This window comes from Lates calcarifer, linkage group LG1 (genome assembly GCF_001640805.2).
Source record: "Lates calcarifer isolate ASB-BC8 linkage group LG1, TLL_Latcal_v3, whole genome shotgun sequence".
Taxonomy (NCBI): Eukaryota; Metazoa; Chordata; class Actinopteri; family Centropomidae; genus Lates; species Lates calcarifer.
Window position 1 is genome coordinate 18,007,290 of NC_066833.1, and position 14,012 is coordinate 18,021,301.

The following is a 14,012-nucleotide window of genomic DNA, read 5'->3' on the forward strand; positions in this document are numbered from 1 at the left end:
TTTGAGCCTGCAAAAACAGTTCATTGTTAACCAAGATCACCCTGTTTGGAGTATGGGAACCACATACCAAGCTGCCCTTGTTTAGACAAGAATACACAGTATTAGCTTTAGCAAGCCATCATTAATGGAGGGATCAGACGAGGAGCAAGGCCTCCTTTCATCCCCAGGTTCTCTGCTGGAGACAGTACATCATTTACTGTTGAGAGGAGCACATGGCTCCAATCCTATACAGTGTATGTGTATGTGTATGAGAATGCGTACATGTGCATGTTTGAAGTCTGTTTCAGAGGCGACTCCATGCTCATTTGGATGCTGGCGTAATTGCGGTGTGGAGATCAAAGGCACGCTGGCCGAGTGATGTTCCAGAGGAGACTTTACCACACAGCCCTCTCCTCTGTGCAGAGGGGGCCGCCTGCTGCTCACCGCTCCCCTCTCCCCTCTAGCCATGCACTGCCCCCTGCACATCCCCGCTCGTAAAAAATGATTAAGGCCGCATTTGTCATGTGTTTATGACTGAGAGGCATTGCGTGATAGGGAATGGCATCTACAAGAGTCTATCAAGAGGCTTTCTCCTCTTTCCTCGGCGTCAGTGAGCTGCCTGAAAGACTTTTCCTCTGAGCCACATACCGGAGTTTGTGTGTTAGAGAGGGTCATTAGAGCTCTGTTGATGATGTGGTGGCTGCTGCCTGCCCAGTGTTAGTGTTTTCACTTGCTAGTTAAGATATTGTTTATTAAGCTCGGGGCCTCATCATTTTTATCAGTCTGTATTTCTTTTAATAGGTTTGAATGTCAGATATTTATTCAATCCTCTACAGAGTACTAAGAGCAGTCACATTTTGTAATGGCAAAAGACACAGTTGAGAATCACTTCAGATATGCAGTGATGCTTTTCTTTCTTGTCATCTCTCTTCCTGTTTTTTTTCCACTTTTGAACAATGTGCATTAAAGTAAATTGGCGCCTCTTAAGTAGATGAGTTGACCTTTAAGGAAACTAGCAAGCGTGACCTGTCTGTGAGTGCCTCTGTGGTGTGGGTTCTCCCAGTGAGTGGAAGAACTGCAGGGTACCATTGCATGAGGCTTTTATTAACTATGTATACATATTTGTGTGTGTGTGTGTGTGTGTGTATTTATGTATGTACAGGTATTGGCATGTGTACTTCTCTCTTTGTCTGTATAGACTTTTCTTGAGTCTTGTTATTACCGTCATTCAAACTTAATTAATACATTATCTTTTTGAACATTATTTGCCTCTCAACCTGTGTTACATTAGGTACTGCTGTCTTGGTATATGCCAGGAAACCACAACTGAAACAGTTACATTACAGCTGGTCTTCCAGTCAACCTTTTTAATATTTTTTTCCTACCACAAAGACATGAATTGATCTCTACTTTAATCCTCCCCATATTTGTCTGGCATGGTGTAATTCAAAAAATCTCATGCCTTGTTTTTAATCTCATCAAACATTTCATAAAACTGTTGAAAGTTGAGGAGACAGCTTGTTTATAGACAAGTGGTTTGTGTTAGTGCACTTGTGTAAGTCTCAGTCTGATCTCAGCAAACAGCTTTACTGAGGTGTTACTGAGCAAGAATCACCATCTCTTCATTTGTTAGAAGTTTGAAAGGATAAGGCTGGAAAAATGCTATATTTTCCTCCTGTCGACAAATCCATAAATATCAACAACTATGAATTGATGCTATGATATGTTTGTTTAACCAGAGCCTGATATATAGTTTATTCCTCTGTGCCGTGGAACTTTGTTGTTGGTGAAAAACTATTAAAAATACATCAGTCAGCCACACAGATGGATTTAGTGGTTTGTTCATCTATTGAAAGGAACATGGACAATGTAGTTTATTTTGAGTCAGTCCCACATACACTGTCTTGCTGCTTGTTGTATCAATCTGTGGCAGAAAATAGTCTCTGACGGATGCATTTTTTACTCCCTCTTGAGTAATGTTTGCTAAAAACTATACTGACCATCTGTTTTAGGAAATTAATCATCCCTTTTTAAAAAATTAAACCATGTATTTGTAATCCATTTATGTCTTTTTATGTCTTCCATATGAACAGGTGGGTGGGAGGTATTGAGAAACTAATGCATTGTTGGGGCTGGTTTTAGAAGAAAAATAGAGAAGAAAATCAGTCTTTTCCTCCATTTCTGGTGAGGCTTCACTGTAGAAACTAATGCAGTGAAAACATCAGGTGACATTTGTGGTGCTAAGTTAAAAGAAATCCAACCACAGTTAAAGGAGGAGGAGAAAGGCAAGAAAATGTCTTTTTGAGTCTGATACTTCAGTTGGCCTGTAGGAGGAGCTTTGACAATTAAAGTAAAGGACGCCCGACAGGAGTATCAGTATTTCACTTGTGGACCCTCTTGTCTTGAGAGCTTGTGCTTATTTTTCCAAAAGCTTTCTTCAAACAGAATATATGGAGGAAAGATCCTTCATCTGTGCAGCTTTAGTGTTAACTTTTATTGTGTTAAAACCATTTTTTTGGTTTTGAGGAATCCCAGTAAGAAGTTAAGTATGCTTTTTTCCCTTTTGTCTGATCATTTTGACAAACAGCCAGCCATTTCTGAGTACCCGTCAAGATTTACAGACAGAGGAAAAACTGAGTTGGAGGGGGGAGAGGGGGTGACTATTATGATTCACTGAAAGCCACTCCATGAAAGCAGTCACTACAGCCCACTTCAGCTACTCCAAACCATAATTCCCATAAACACAACTGAAACTTTATTGAGTGCAAAACCACTGGCTCCATCCAAGTTTTTAGGAACTACTATCTAGGGAGTTAGAGTTCACTTTTCAAAGCAGTGTGGGAGATATACGATCAACTTGCGCCTTTTTATTTTGAGCACAGTCGTCCACTCTCTCCTTGTGCAGTGTGGGATCCTGAGAAACACTTTCCCATGGTAAGATGTGTACCCTACTGCCCATAGTCGGTCCTAATGGATGCCTTTAGCTAGCTCTCAATGAGCGAAAACAACAGGAGAGGTTGTATAGTAAAACTGAAACAGATGGTGCTAATAAAGTCCTGTCGGTCCAGTTAGCCTGGTTATTGACTGTCCCGAGTCCAGGTAATGAAAGGACACTGCTGACATGTCACATGTCACCCTGTTGTCTTTGTTGTGTCACGGCGGTGAATACGCAGCACTGTTGTTGTAACTAATGAGACAGACCCTAAACTTACAGAGGCTTTTTCTGCTCTTGTTTGTTCTTTAATGACCCTGCAAGAAATCATTTTGCTCTACAAAATCCATTGCAGATTGTCACTTCTCCCTCATTTATCAGGCCCAAGCCCAAGGACGCAAATGCTGAGTGAGTCTCCTGCAGTTCATAATGTATGTAGACACCTCTGGAGCAGCACAACATGCTTGCTTTCTTCTGAGGGCGCCCCAGGAATTGTTCCCCTGTAAAGCCTGTAGTTTGGCATCGCAGACATAAAAAGAAATGTCTGCGAGTTTCAAGTCTGTCTAATGATACATTTTGATAGCTTTTGCTTTGTTGAGCTGTGCTTTTTATTATCTTTGTGATAAGGTTAAGACCGAACACACATGCCACAGTGAGTAGCCTGCAGCCTTGGCAGCTCTAATGAGACAAATAAATGAATTTAGTGTTGCCACATACAGCTCCCGAATGCTTATTATCAGGATTATTGTTGAACTGTTGTGAATGGGGGGAGAGAGAGAGAGAGAGAGAAAAAAAACGATGCCGGATTGGAAGGGGGCATGATTGGCTGATGTTACATATGTCCTTGATTACCTTCCTTCTGCTTTTATTCTAATAAGTGGCATTCTTTGTACTCCCTAGGACAGCTAGACAGTCTGACACACGATGAGAATAAATATTGCATGTGGTAGACATTAAGCTGTCATCCTGGAAAAAAAGAAGAGATGGAGAAATCCGTGTGGCGTTCTTCGGCGCTACACTTTGCCTGCTCTTGTCACAATTGTCACATCTTGATGACTCCCCCCACTCTACCCCAGCCCCCTTATTTTCTCTCGCCCAGTCAACTGCTGTGAATGACAGCATGGATACCCCATATAGAGAATTATTTTTGGTGATGTAGAATGTACTCCTCTGGGTTACTGTTTGAATTTCTGATGTTTGCATCTTTTTTTCCCCTCACAAATTGACTTAAACAAGACCATAGCTTTGATAATGTGCTCTCAACAACTGCTGTAAAGACACAACCAGGGAATGATGGTTTGTTAGGGTTTTATCTCTTATGTGCAAACATTTAAAGTCACAAAATTTGTCTTTAAAAATTTAATGGCTGCAGTTATCAAAGAAAAGAAAGTTGCTCAAAAAAGCTTGTTACCAGCACACCCTCAAGGTTTGTTTGAGGTACGATGCGAGATGATGCTCTTAATTAAAGCTGCTCCCATTGTGCCTGCACCATGTTCTGTTTCCCTCAGCTCATGATTGCTTTGAAGCCTGAAAGAAGTTGACAATATTGGTGATAGTGTGTCTGTGTGTGTGTGTGTGTGTGTGTGTGTGTGTGTGTGTGTGTCAGATCTCCTTGCCTCTCAGAGACTGATGTGTAATGCCTTTCCATCCGGCTGCGGCCACAGGGAGCAGAGAGCGTCTGCACTCTTGTCGCTCAGGAGCTCACCACTGGGAGGATGAAAAGCTTCCCACAGAGCCCCCGACTTCCCAGCCTCAAAAGCCACCATGAGCTCATACCTCATTCGCAGAGGAAGGAAGGAGGAGGGGGTTAGTGTGCGCTGTGTGCCACAGCATCCTAAACACCCTAGGGATGCTCGTCCCCTGCAACCTGGGACAAGCAAAACAGAGGGGACCCTGGGTTTATTACTTGATGAGTCTGTGCCCGGCATGCAAGCCAGCAGCTGCCGAGACCTGTGAAATGGCTCTATAACGCACATGGCTGTTATATCCGACCTCAGGTGCTGGGCCCTCTACCTGTGGGTGTGTCAGAGGACATAGGCAGTGGATTACTCCTCAGGTCCGTCAGCGTTCCGTTGCATCTGAAAGGAGCGCTCAAACTGGAGCTGAAGGCCCACCTTTTACAGGCTTAACTGGCTAAGCACTCATAATAAAGCCAGCCTGTATGAATGTATGTCAGACACAGGGCCGGGTCGTTGTCTCAGGTAGCTGCCACTGTACTTTAGAAACTCCCATTGTTTTCCACTCCTGAACCATTTAAGCAGATCAAAGCTCTGACAAAGCCCAGGGAAGCCTCAGGCATGTAGAAACACAGGAATTACCCCACCCCCCCACCCCCTCCAAGGATTCCCACACAAAAAGACAAATAGACTAGCTCCTGAGGGTGGCCCCCTGTGGGACATCTCCATTCAGAGCCAGTCTGTTGTGGAAGCTCCAATTGTTTAGCTTTTTATTTTGCCATTTCACAATATATTGTGCTTTAAATTAGATGTATTGTAAATACAATAGGCGTCAAATTTAAAGATTAGAACGAATAACATGACAGCTGTTTTTCTACTTGTAAGATAAACACATATACAAAGCTTCGGCGGTGCTGCTTTGGTGACTTGTTTTTATTCGTTTAACATAAACTGAAATAAATAATGCAGACATGTTTTATATTTGGAAAAGTTTGATGAAAGCACATGGAAGAAAACTATTTCTTTTCTTTGAACTGAGAGCAGCAGGAAAAGCACAAACACGGCTTGTTCTTTAGCCTTGTTTGAGCCTTCAAGCTGGTGAATGATTAGCAGAAATAATGTCCCTGTCACCCTTAATCACATTAAAACGTGGTTAACATTTAATTTTTCCCACTTGATATGCAAAAATTTCCACTTGATTTGCAGCAAAGGCCATTGGAATTCCATTATAAAAAGAATAAAAATTTCAGGCATCATTTGTTCAGAGAGGGATATCAAGACCAGAAAGTGCTGAATCTTTCTATTAACTGAGCAGTGAGAGATGGCACTCAGTGCTGGGACATAATGGGAGACTGACAAGACATGGACACACACACACACACACACACACATTTATCAGTGGATTTTTTGTTAGACTTGTAAAACATTTTTAAAAACATTTTTATTGGATGTTTTGACTATAGGATTTCTCAAATGCGCATAGAGTCATTTATAATAAATGTGGCTAATAAGCAGAAAAGAAACATAGCAAATACACCCTCCATTAAAAAAATAAGTTGTGCTTGTTTCTTATGTCACAGAAAGAGGAAATGCTGTACATGATGTTGAGCAGACTTAATGGTAAACAGGCCTTAATGTATAGAAAACAACACTTTTATTTTCTCTGCAGTACATATTTACATGAATACTCTTCATAATTTAGAATTTCATGAATGACAGGGAGATAAGAGCAAGGCAAAAAAAATATCCACTGCATATTTACGAAAACATTTTCCCCAATTTACACATCGATATAAAATTTCGCACAAATAATGGGAAAGGACATAAATACAAATTGCAAAGTGGCAGCGGTGAAGTTGACAGAATCGGTTTTGGGAGTCATGTTGACGGAGCATCAAAGCTCTTAATTGACAGTGCTTTGTTTCCGGAGTTGAGGGAAGGGGGTGTTTCATGTTCCTGTGGCAAGGTGTTTGTCTGGTCTTGTGTCACTCAGTGCAAGGACCCAGAGACCCCCGTGCTCATTTGCAGCTCACGTTCTCCGTCTCGGCTTCACATTATTAAAATCATCCCTCAGCCTTCCACCAAGAGCCTCTTTGTTACTTGGCTGGCTTGGCTCAGCTCTGTCAAGTCTTCACCAATTACAGTCTCAGGTACAATGGTCTATTCAAAGGATCACAGCCCTTGACTGGTGTGGAGAGAGTGATTTGTGAATCATTATTCAGCCGCCTGTAGAGAACGCAATACCTGAGGAATGCAAATAACGTGCCACCAAATAGACAGCTGTGCTGCTAAAAGTGACAAACTACAGCTGTTATTATCTCAGATTGGATTTTTTCCCCTCTCGGAGCGCCTGCCATCTCCTGTGTTTTCAGGTTTTTTGGCTTTGACTAAACGTGTTTTATTTTTCTGTCTTTTGTTGGTGAGACACCGGCTACCACCTTATTGCAGTGGCAGTCAAACATCAACTCAGCATACATATATAGTGTGAACAGAAAGGGAAATATTAGGTTACGGCTCTTAATAGATGTGCATCTGAACAGACAGACAAACTGGCATATGAGGCATTTCAAGTTTACCCCGTGGTGTTATTGTAGCTTGTTGGGAAAAACATCCAATCAAAGCAAAACTGTGCTCTTCCTGCACCCATTACTCATATGGTATATATTGATAATCATTAGGTAGGAGCAGCAATATGGTGCTGTAGGTGATAAAGCGGTGACATTGTTATTGGAATAGATGTGGTTTTGAGGTGGTCGGGTCCCTCCCAGTCTTTGATTCTTATGGGCTTTAAACAGGAAACTAGGATTACAGATAATGACAGGGACCCCTTAGAATCAATCCAGCCTAGGAGCTCTGTCAGGGCCGCTGTGTGAAAATGGATTTGTGTGATGCTGTTCTTTGAGACCTGTCCAATCCCAGCCTGAGAGCTTGTAGGGCTAATCTCATAATTGCCCTAACCCCCTCATATTGTCCTGACTGAGAGTTACCATTAAGTGTAAGGATATCTTTGTCCTGCAATGTCAGGTGTCCTGCTGAACTAGAAGACAAAAAGAAAAAAAAAAACTCAGGTGTAAGACAATGACATTTATAAGTGAGGTAAGACTTAGTGGTTAGCTGTTCTACTCCCTCTTGGCTGGACACTCAGCAGGTGAATGATTTTTCTTTTTGTAAAAATTTGCCAAAATAGCAAGTACAGTTCTGTTGCTCAGGTATTTCCATTTAATGCTACCTTATATTTCTACTTTATTACATGTCAGAGGGAAATTTTGTACTTTTTACTCCATTAAATGTATCTAACTGCTACAGTTAATAGTTTCTTTCAATATGACCAACTTCTTAAAAACAATGCATTGCCTTCTTTCTAAGTCATTTTTAGTCTGTAATAAGTCCCTTAAAGCCTTTTTTGTAATTATATATATATATATATATATATATACGTATATATATATATATATATATATATATATATATATATATATATATATATATATATATATATTTTTTTTTTTTTTTTTTTTTTTTTTTTTTTTCCAAAGGTATAATTCATTTTCCGTAATTCTTGTGCAGCAGTCTGCCTTATTGTTTCTTGTTTCAAGTTGCAAACAAGGTGATTTAAACTAAAAACAGGTTCAAATATTTTTACTGCAGTGCCAGATTCTTTTCACTTGTTTTATGAAAATAAGGTTTTTATGAGTGAAATGGTTTTAAAATTGTGATTTTTGCAGATTAAACTGAAAAACAGTATTAAACTAACTGTATTAAAATTACCTCTACTTTGTCCAATGCAACAGTAAAATGCTGGTTAAATATGAATTAATAAATAATAATGACCCCGTAATTTATATAACTGTTCCTATTTTGCATAATAAGTACTTTTACTTTTGCTACTTTTTATACATTTTGCTAATAATACTTGGCTTACACAAGACTTAGATGCAGAGTGTTTAGTTGCTTAAAAATGTTACATTTACAACAATTTAACAAACACTGTTGTAACTTTGACTTCTGTGAAGCATCTAAATATTTCTTTCACCACGCAGTTATGAAGGACGCATTAAATTTGTGAATCTGCTCTTTAAAGAGCACATGTCAAATCAAACGTTTACTCTGAAACTTTCATGGAAAGAAAGTCAAACTCTTTGAAAGAAATGCCACCTTCGGAGTGCAGTCTCCTGCGAACACTCATATGTTCAGCTGCTCTCATGAATATGCATCAGCACCAGCAGATAACAAATACTTTCATGTTAATCAAGTCTTCCAACCAGTTTTGTGGCTGCTGTTTTTTTTTTTCCCCCCAAACCAGGTTGGTGAAAATCAAGGAGTGGGTGGACAGTCACGACCCCGGAGCCTTGGTCATCCCCTTCAGCGGGGGCCTGGAGAGCCAGCTACAGGACAAGAGTGAGGAGGAGAGGCAGAAGTACTGCACAGAGCACAAGACGCAGAGGTTAATTAGCATTCAGTCTCCCCACACTTTATTATCAGCTGTGTCCTCCATGCACTCCTTTAATTGCATGTGCTGATAGAATAATAAATGGCAGAGTAATTACCATTATAAAGCAAAGGATCCCTCTTCTTACTGAACAACTCAGTCAAAGGGTTTTCCTCTAAATTAAGTTTTTAACTGTCATCTGTCATCTGTAGGTATAATTATAACTTGGGCATTTTGGGTTTATTGTTCTCGTGTGAAAACCTCTATGGAGAGAAAAATTGTGACAGCAGATTTTTTTTTTCTCTCAGTGCAGAACGAGGCATCGGGTTGAATTCTTAAAAATGCTAAATGAGTCTACAAGCATACTAATTAATCAAAGAAACCATTGGAGAGTTGAATGTCTTATGTGAAACGAAGTGACCCATCTTATTCACTTAATGAGTTTATATTGGAATGAATGGGGCCTTGCCACTGAAGTGAACTTTGTCTAGGCATCAGTGGCAATAAAGAATACTTAAACAGTTCAGACCCCTTGATTCAAGCTCAAATTTCTTTCCACCAGCGCCCTGAGCAAGATCATCAAGGCGGGCTATGCAGCCCTGCAGCTGGAGTATTTCTTCACTGCTGGACCAGATGAGGTCCGTGCATGGACCATTCGGGTAAGAGCCAGCTGCCTGCTGTGCACATACATGAGAGTGCGAGGGTGTGCACCGCCTGTACACACACATACACACAAAGGAATACACACACTGTCCCACGTTCCACCCTGCTGGCACCCTCACTGATATCACACACTTTCAACTTTGTCATGGTTGTGCTTTAGCTAGTCATTACAGGCCAAGGATAACTTCAATTACTGGTGAGCTGCTGAACAGTGAAAGTGGGGGCTACATTGATTGAGGAGGGCAACAATTGATTTTGCCCATTACGTCCATGAGAATGTTTCCATCCTGTGCAGATCTGCCTGCCCTCCTCCTGCCGCTGGAGATAAGGGGCCTGTGCATTGTGCCTGCCTAATCTGTGTGACGGAGGTTGTCTGTGCCAAAATTGATGTCGCTTTTCATTCGACTGTTTGTGGGCCTTGCTGGGGGCTCCTCCTCCCTGTGTGTCTCAGTTTACTGAGCCCAGCCAGCCAAGAGCTTTGTGCAACTGGATCGCAGGACTTACATCAATACAGATGTTGGCTTTGCATGCTGTCGTTGTGTAATTTATTTACTTGTTTGTTTTTTTCTTGAGTAAAATGGAAGAATTAAGTGCAGATATAATAAGGTATTTGAGTGGTCAGGAGGTATATACAATTAGTCCTTGTAGGTGGTTTAATACAACAAAGTAACTTAAAAACTAAACATTTGGGTTATATCCTTGGTTGTATTTAGTCACATCCACTCTTCCATCCCGTCAGATATTTCAAGGGATTGCAATTTTAAATCAGAATTGTACAATGCACACTGCTTTCAGCCCCATAAAGACAACATGGAGGACCACTTTCAAAATGCAATTTTCAAAGAACTCTTCGTTAAGCAGATCTGTGTGAGCCTTTTCAGTGTTCTTACCACATTATCTCATAAAATATGCTCAGAATCTTTGTTGGATAGGCTGCTTTAAATCATGTTTATTTGGAATCAATAATGACTGAAGAATCTCATGGAGTGTGTCGCAGCTCACACCATTACTGCTATTCTGCTTTAAAATTCTCTAGAATTGAAATTACTTATTAACTCAAAGGACATACACTCAGTTGGCAGTTTATTAGGTACATCTAGCTAAAATGAATGCAGACAGAATACAACAGTCATGTAATACTTAGTTTTTTAGAGACTGAATTTTATGATCATTTTGGAGGCTGCGGATTGTGATCCTGCTGAATTGTATCGCATTATACTGTGTTTCTATTATTTTGTCCACCTCATTTATGTCAGAGAGCGTAAGCTAAATAACATAAACAGAAAAACTGCAACACCGTTCAAAACCACCACGAGCTGCAGCCTCTGAAACGATCTGACAGCTGAATCCTTTCTAAAACTGTTCATTATATGTTTGATTAAAGCAGAATTTATTGAAGGAGATGAGAGTTAAAAAATCTGACAGTGATGCCTTTAAGGTTTTCTTGTTATTCTCTAACAAATAAAGGAACAAGCATCAGGTTTTAAAATATCTACAGATGTATGAATTGTAGTGTTGTTAATGTGCTAAATCAATATGAAAAACTGAGAATGACTGATGAACAGAATTATGACTGATGTTTAAAACTAAATGACAAGATATTTCAATTTATATTTAAGAGAAAATAATAAAATCTCCATGATTAAAAAAAAAAGATGTCACCAGTCGTCATAGTTACAGTAAGATAAACATATATATAATTATCTCACAAAATGAAGTACATCTACAAACGTTTCATGATGATCCTGATGTGGCATTTACAATTTTTAGTTAAGCCGTGGTTGGTTAGTACCTACTGAAAAAATAAATAAATAAATAACCTAAAAGGAAGCACACACACAAAAAATCCTCTATAAATCCCATTGAGATGTAGTAGCTGGATTTATGGCTCAACATTCTCTCTCTTAAATGACTCTTAGCTGTCTAAGGTCCAGAGTCACTGATGACACTAACATGATATTTGCAACACATACAAACTCAGTAACCCTGTCTGTGTGTTTCCTTTTATTAGATGGTTGACAAAGAGGAAAAATAGCAAGTTAAGGAGGTGAGAGAAAGGCAAATTGCAAGCGACAAACCCCCTGGTCAGATATGAACAGGTATTAAGACATTGCAGTTATACAGTATGAGCCTCAGATCGCCTGATACCAAATATTCACATTTTGATCAGAAATCCTAATATACATCAGTGTGGCAAACTATCTAAACTAAACAATACCTGTCCACTGACTAACAAGAATACCAAACCTCTAAATAAGGTTAAGTTTTATTTTATGTTAATGTAAAATATGTGAAACACATCCAAACAAGTTCAAACATGGGCTATTGGAAATATTTTTATTATGGCTGCACAGGCCAGAGGGGAAGGTGAGCTCACTCCCTCTTGTTTATTTATTTATTTTACACAGGACACATTACATTTAAGTCAGATGACATCACCTGGTTTAGGCACACACTGGTCTCAGCATGACTGATGTCCTCGCCATTTACGGAAAAAGTCTCCAAACACTTCAAAGGCATCCTCAAAAACACGCCTGTCCTCCTCGACATAACTGATTACAGCCAGCCTTGATTGTGTGTGAGGGGCATTTAGTCAGGTAAGCATCAGTGAGTAACTATATTAAGCCAATACATCTTGCATTGTAAAAACTACACTCAGTAATGTCGTGTTCCTAAGTCCTTTAACATGCTTTATTAGGCAGCCTCGAGGTGACCATTATCTATCAGCCTGCTCTGCATAGCTCTTAACTAGGACAATGTGGATCTCTTGTAATGCGCCATATGAAAAAAATCCCTCCCTTAATCTATTTTTCTCCAGATAGACAAACCTTGATGCTGATTAATGGTAGTTAAACTCACAAGCACTCCGTCAATGAGATTGCAAAGAGATGGTAATGTATTAGAGTCATTAAATACGCATCATTCTTTTGGCATGAAATATGTTGACCCCAACCTGATTATATACATAATTAAAACTGCTCAACAGTTCCTGAGCACAGAGCTGCAGAGCAGAGAGAGCGAGCAGGTCGACAGGCAGGAGTCATAATGATACACAGCAGCCACGTCACTTATTTGGGTCATTTGTCATTTCCGCCCCGCATTATTTCAGTGCATATAAATTGCACATTTTATCAGCCACCAGTTGTGTCTTGGAGGGTTAAAGAGGATTCAGGATACAAAGAATTCATAAAACTATTAAATTGCTATTTTATGCTTTTTAAATTGGATTGAAATAACTGCAATAATGTATGTTTTGAAGATAAAATAACTGCTGTCTATTTAAAATCAATTTAAAGGCATCAAAAACAGTTTCACACACTCCAGTGCTATGGCTCCACATCCACAGCAGTGAAATATTATTAAATGTTTGGATTTGAATGACCAAACTCTGGAGTAAGGCCTGGTGCAGTGAGGGCTATACCACCCTGGCCTCTCACTGCAACACCAGGTCTTCTTGCTGTCATGACCAGAGAGCCGAGCAGCGACCCACAATGAGGCAAGATTGCTTGGACAGAAATCAATACCACCGCGGAATGGGAATCAGAAGGCATTGATAGCAGTGCTGGGTCCTTATCGGTGTCCAGGCCGCACTAGCAGGGCACAGCCGAGTGGAAAGCTATCCAGAAATCAGGACTGAAGCGAGAATACCCCCGACTGAAAACACCCCGGAGTGATGCTCACAACGCTATCACCCTATCAAACACCATGTCGCTCGCATGCTGTAATCCATCTTCTCCTAAACAATTCATTTGTCCTCTCTTTTCCTCTCCTTGTGACAGAAAGGAACTAAGGCTCCACAGGCTGCGGGGAAGATCCACACAGACTTTGAGAGGGGCTTCATTATGGCGGAAGTAATGAAATTCCAGGATTTTAAAGAGGAAGGCAGCGAGAACGCTGTCAAGGTGAGCAGTCAGGGTGCCAGAGGAGATGAGGGGAAGTCTCCTGTGATCAGTGGAGCTGACAGTCACCACACAGCTCCTACCGCAAACTGCTCTTCACCTTTACTCAGGGGAAGAAATTACTGCACACACTCCAGCACCACTCCTGACAAGCCAGCTGATTCTGGCTCTAAACACTGCCATTCTGCTCCAGCTGTGCATATCTTTATCACAATGTGTCTTAACTGGCTGATGGTAGTTCCTGCTCGTGGCTTAGCACAGTCGCTCAGAGTTAGCACTTCTTCACCTCACCAGGCATTTATCAGATCTATAGAGTGTGCTGTTAGCTTATAGCTCTCTGTTGCCAAATCCCCAAGCCGCAGTAGGCATGTGACAGTGATATAAAGCGGCAAGTTAAATAAAGTGTGAAATTCCTCAAATAAGGACTGTTTCAT

The 14,012-nt window shown here is 40.5% G+C and overlaps 1 protein-coding gene across 1 annotated transcript in view; it reads left to right on the forward strand.

Annotated features, from left to right (window-relative positions):
- Positions 1-14,012, forward strand: part of LOC108882962 (obg-like ATPase 1) — a 40,231-nt gene that overhangs the window by 24,028 nt on the left and 2,191 nt on the right. The window contains exons 8-10 of the mRNA XM_018675767.2: positions 8,891-9,031; positions 9,579-9,675; positions 13,459-13,581. Coding sequence (XP_018531283.1) covers positions 8,891-9,031; positions 9,579-9,675; positions 13,459-13,581 — 361 coding nt within the window. The remainder of the gene's footprint in view (positions 1-8,890; positions 9,032-9,578; positions 9,676-13,458; positions 13,582-14,012) is intronic.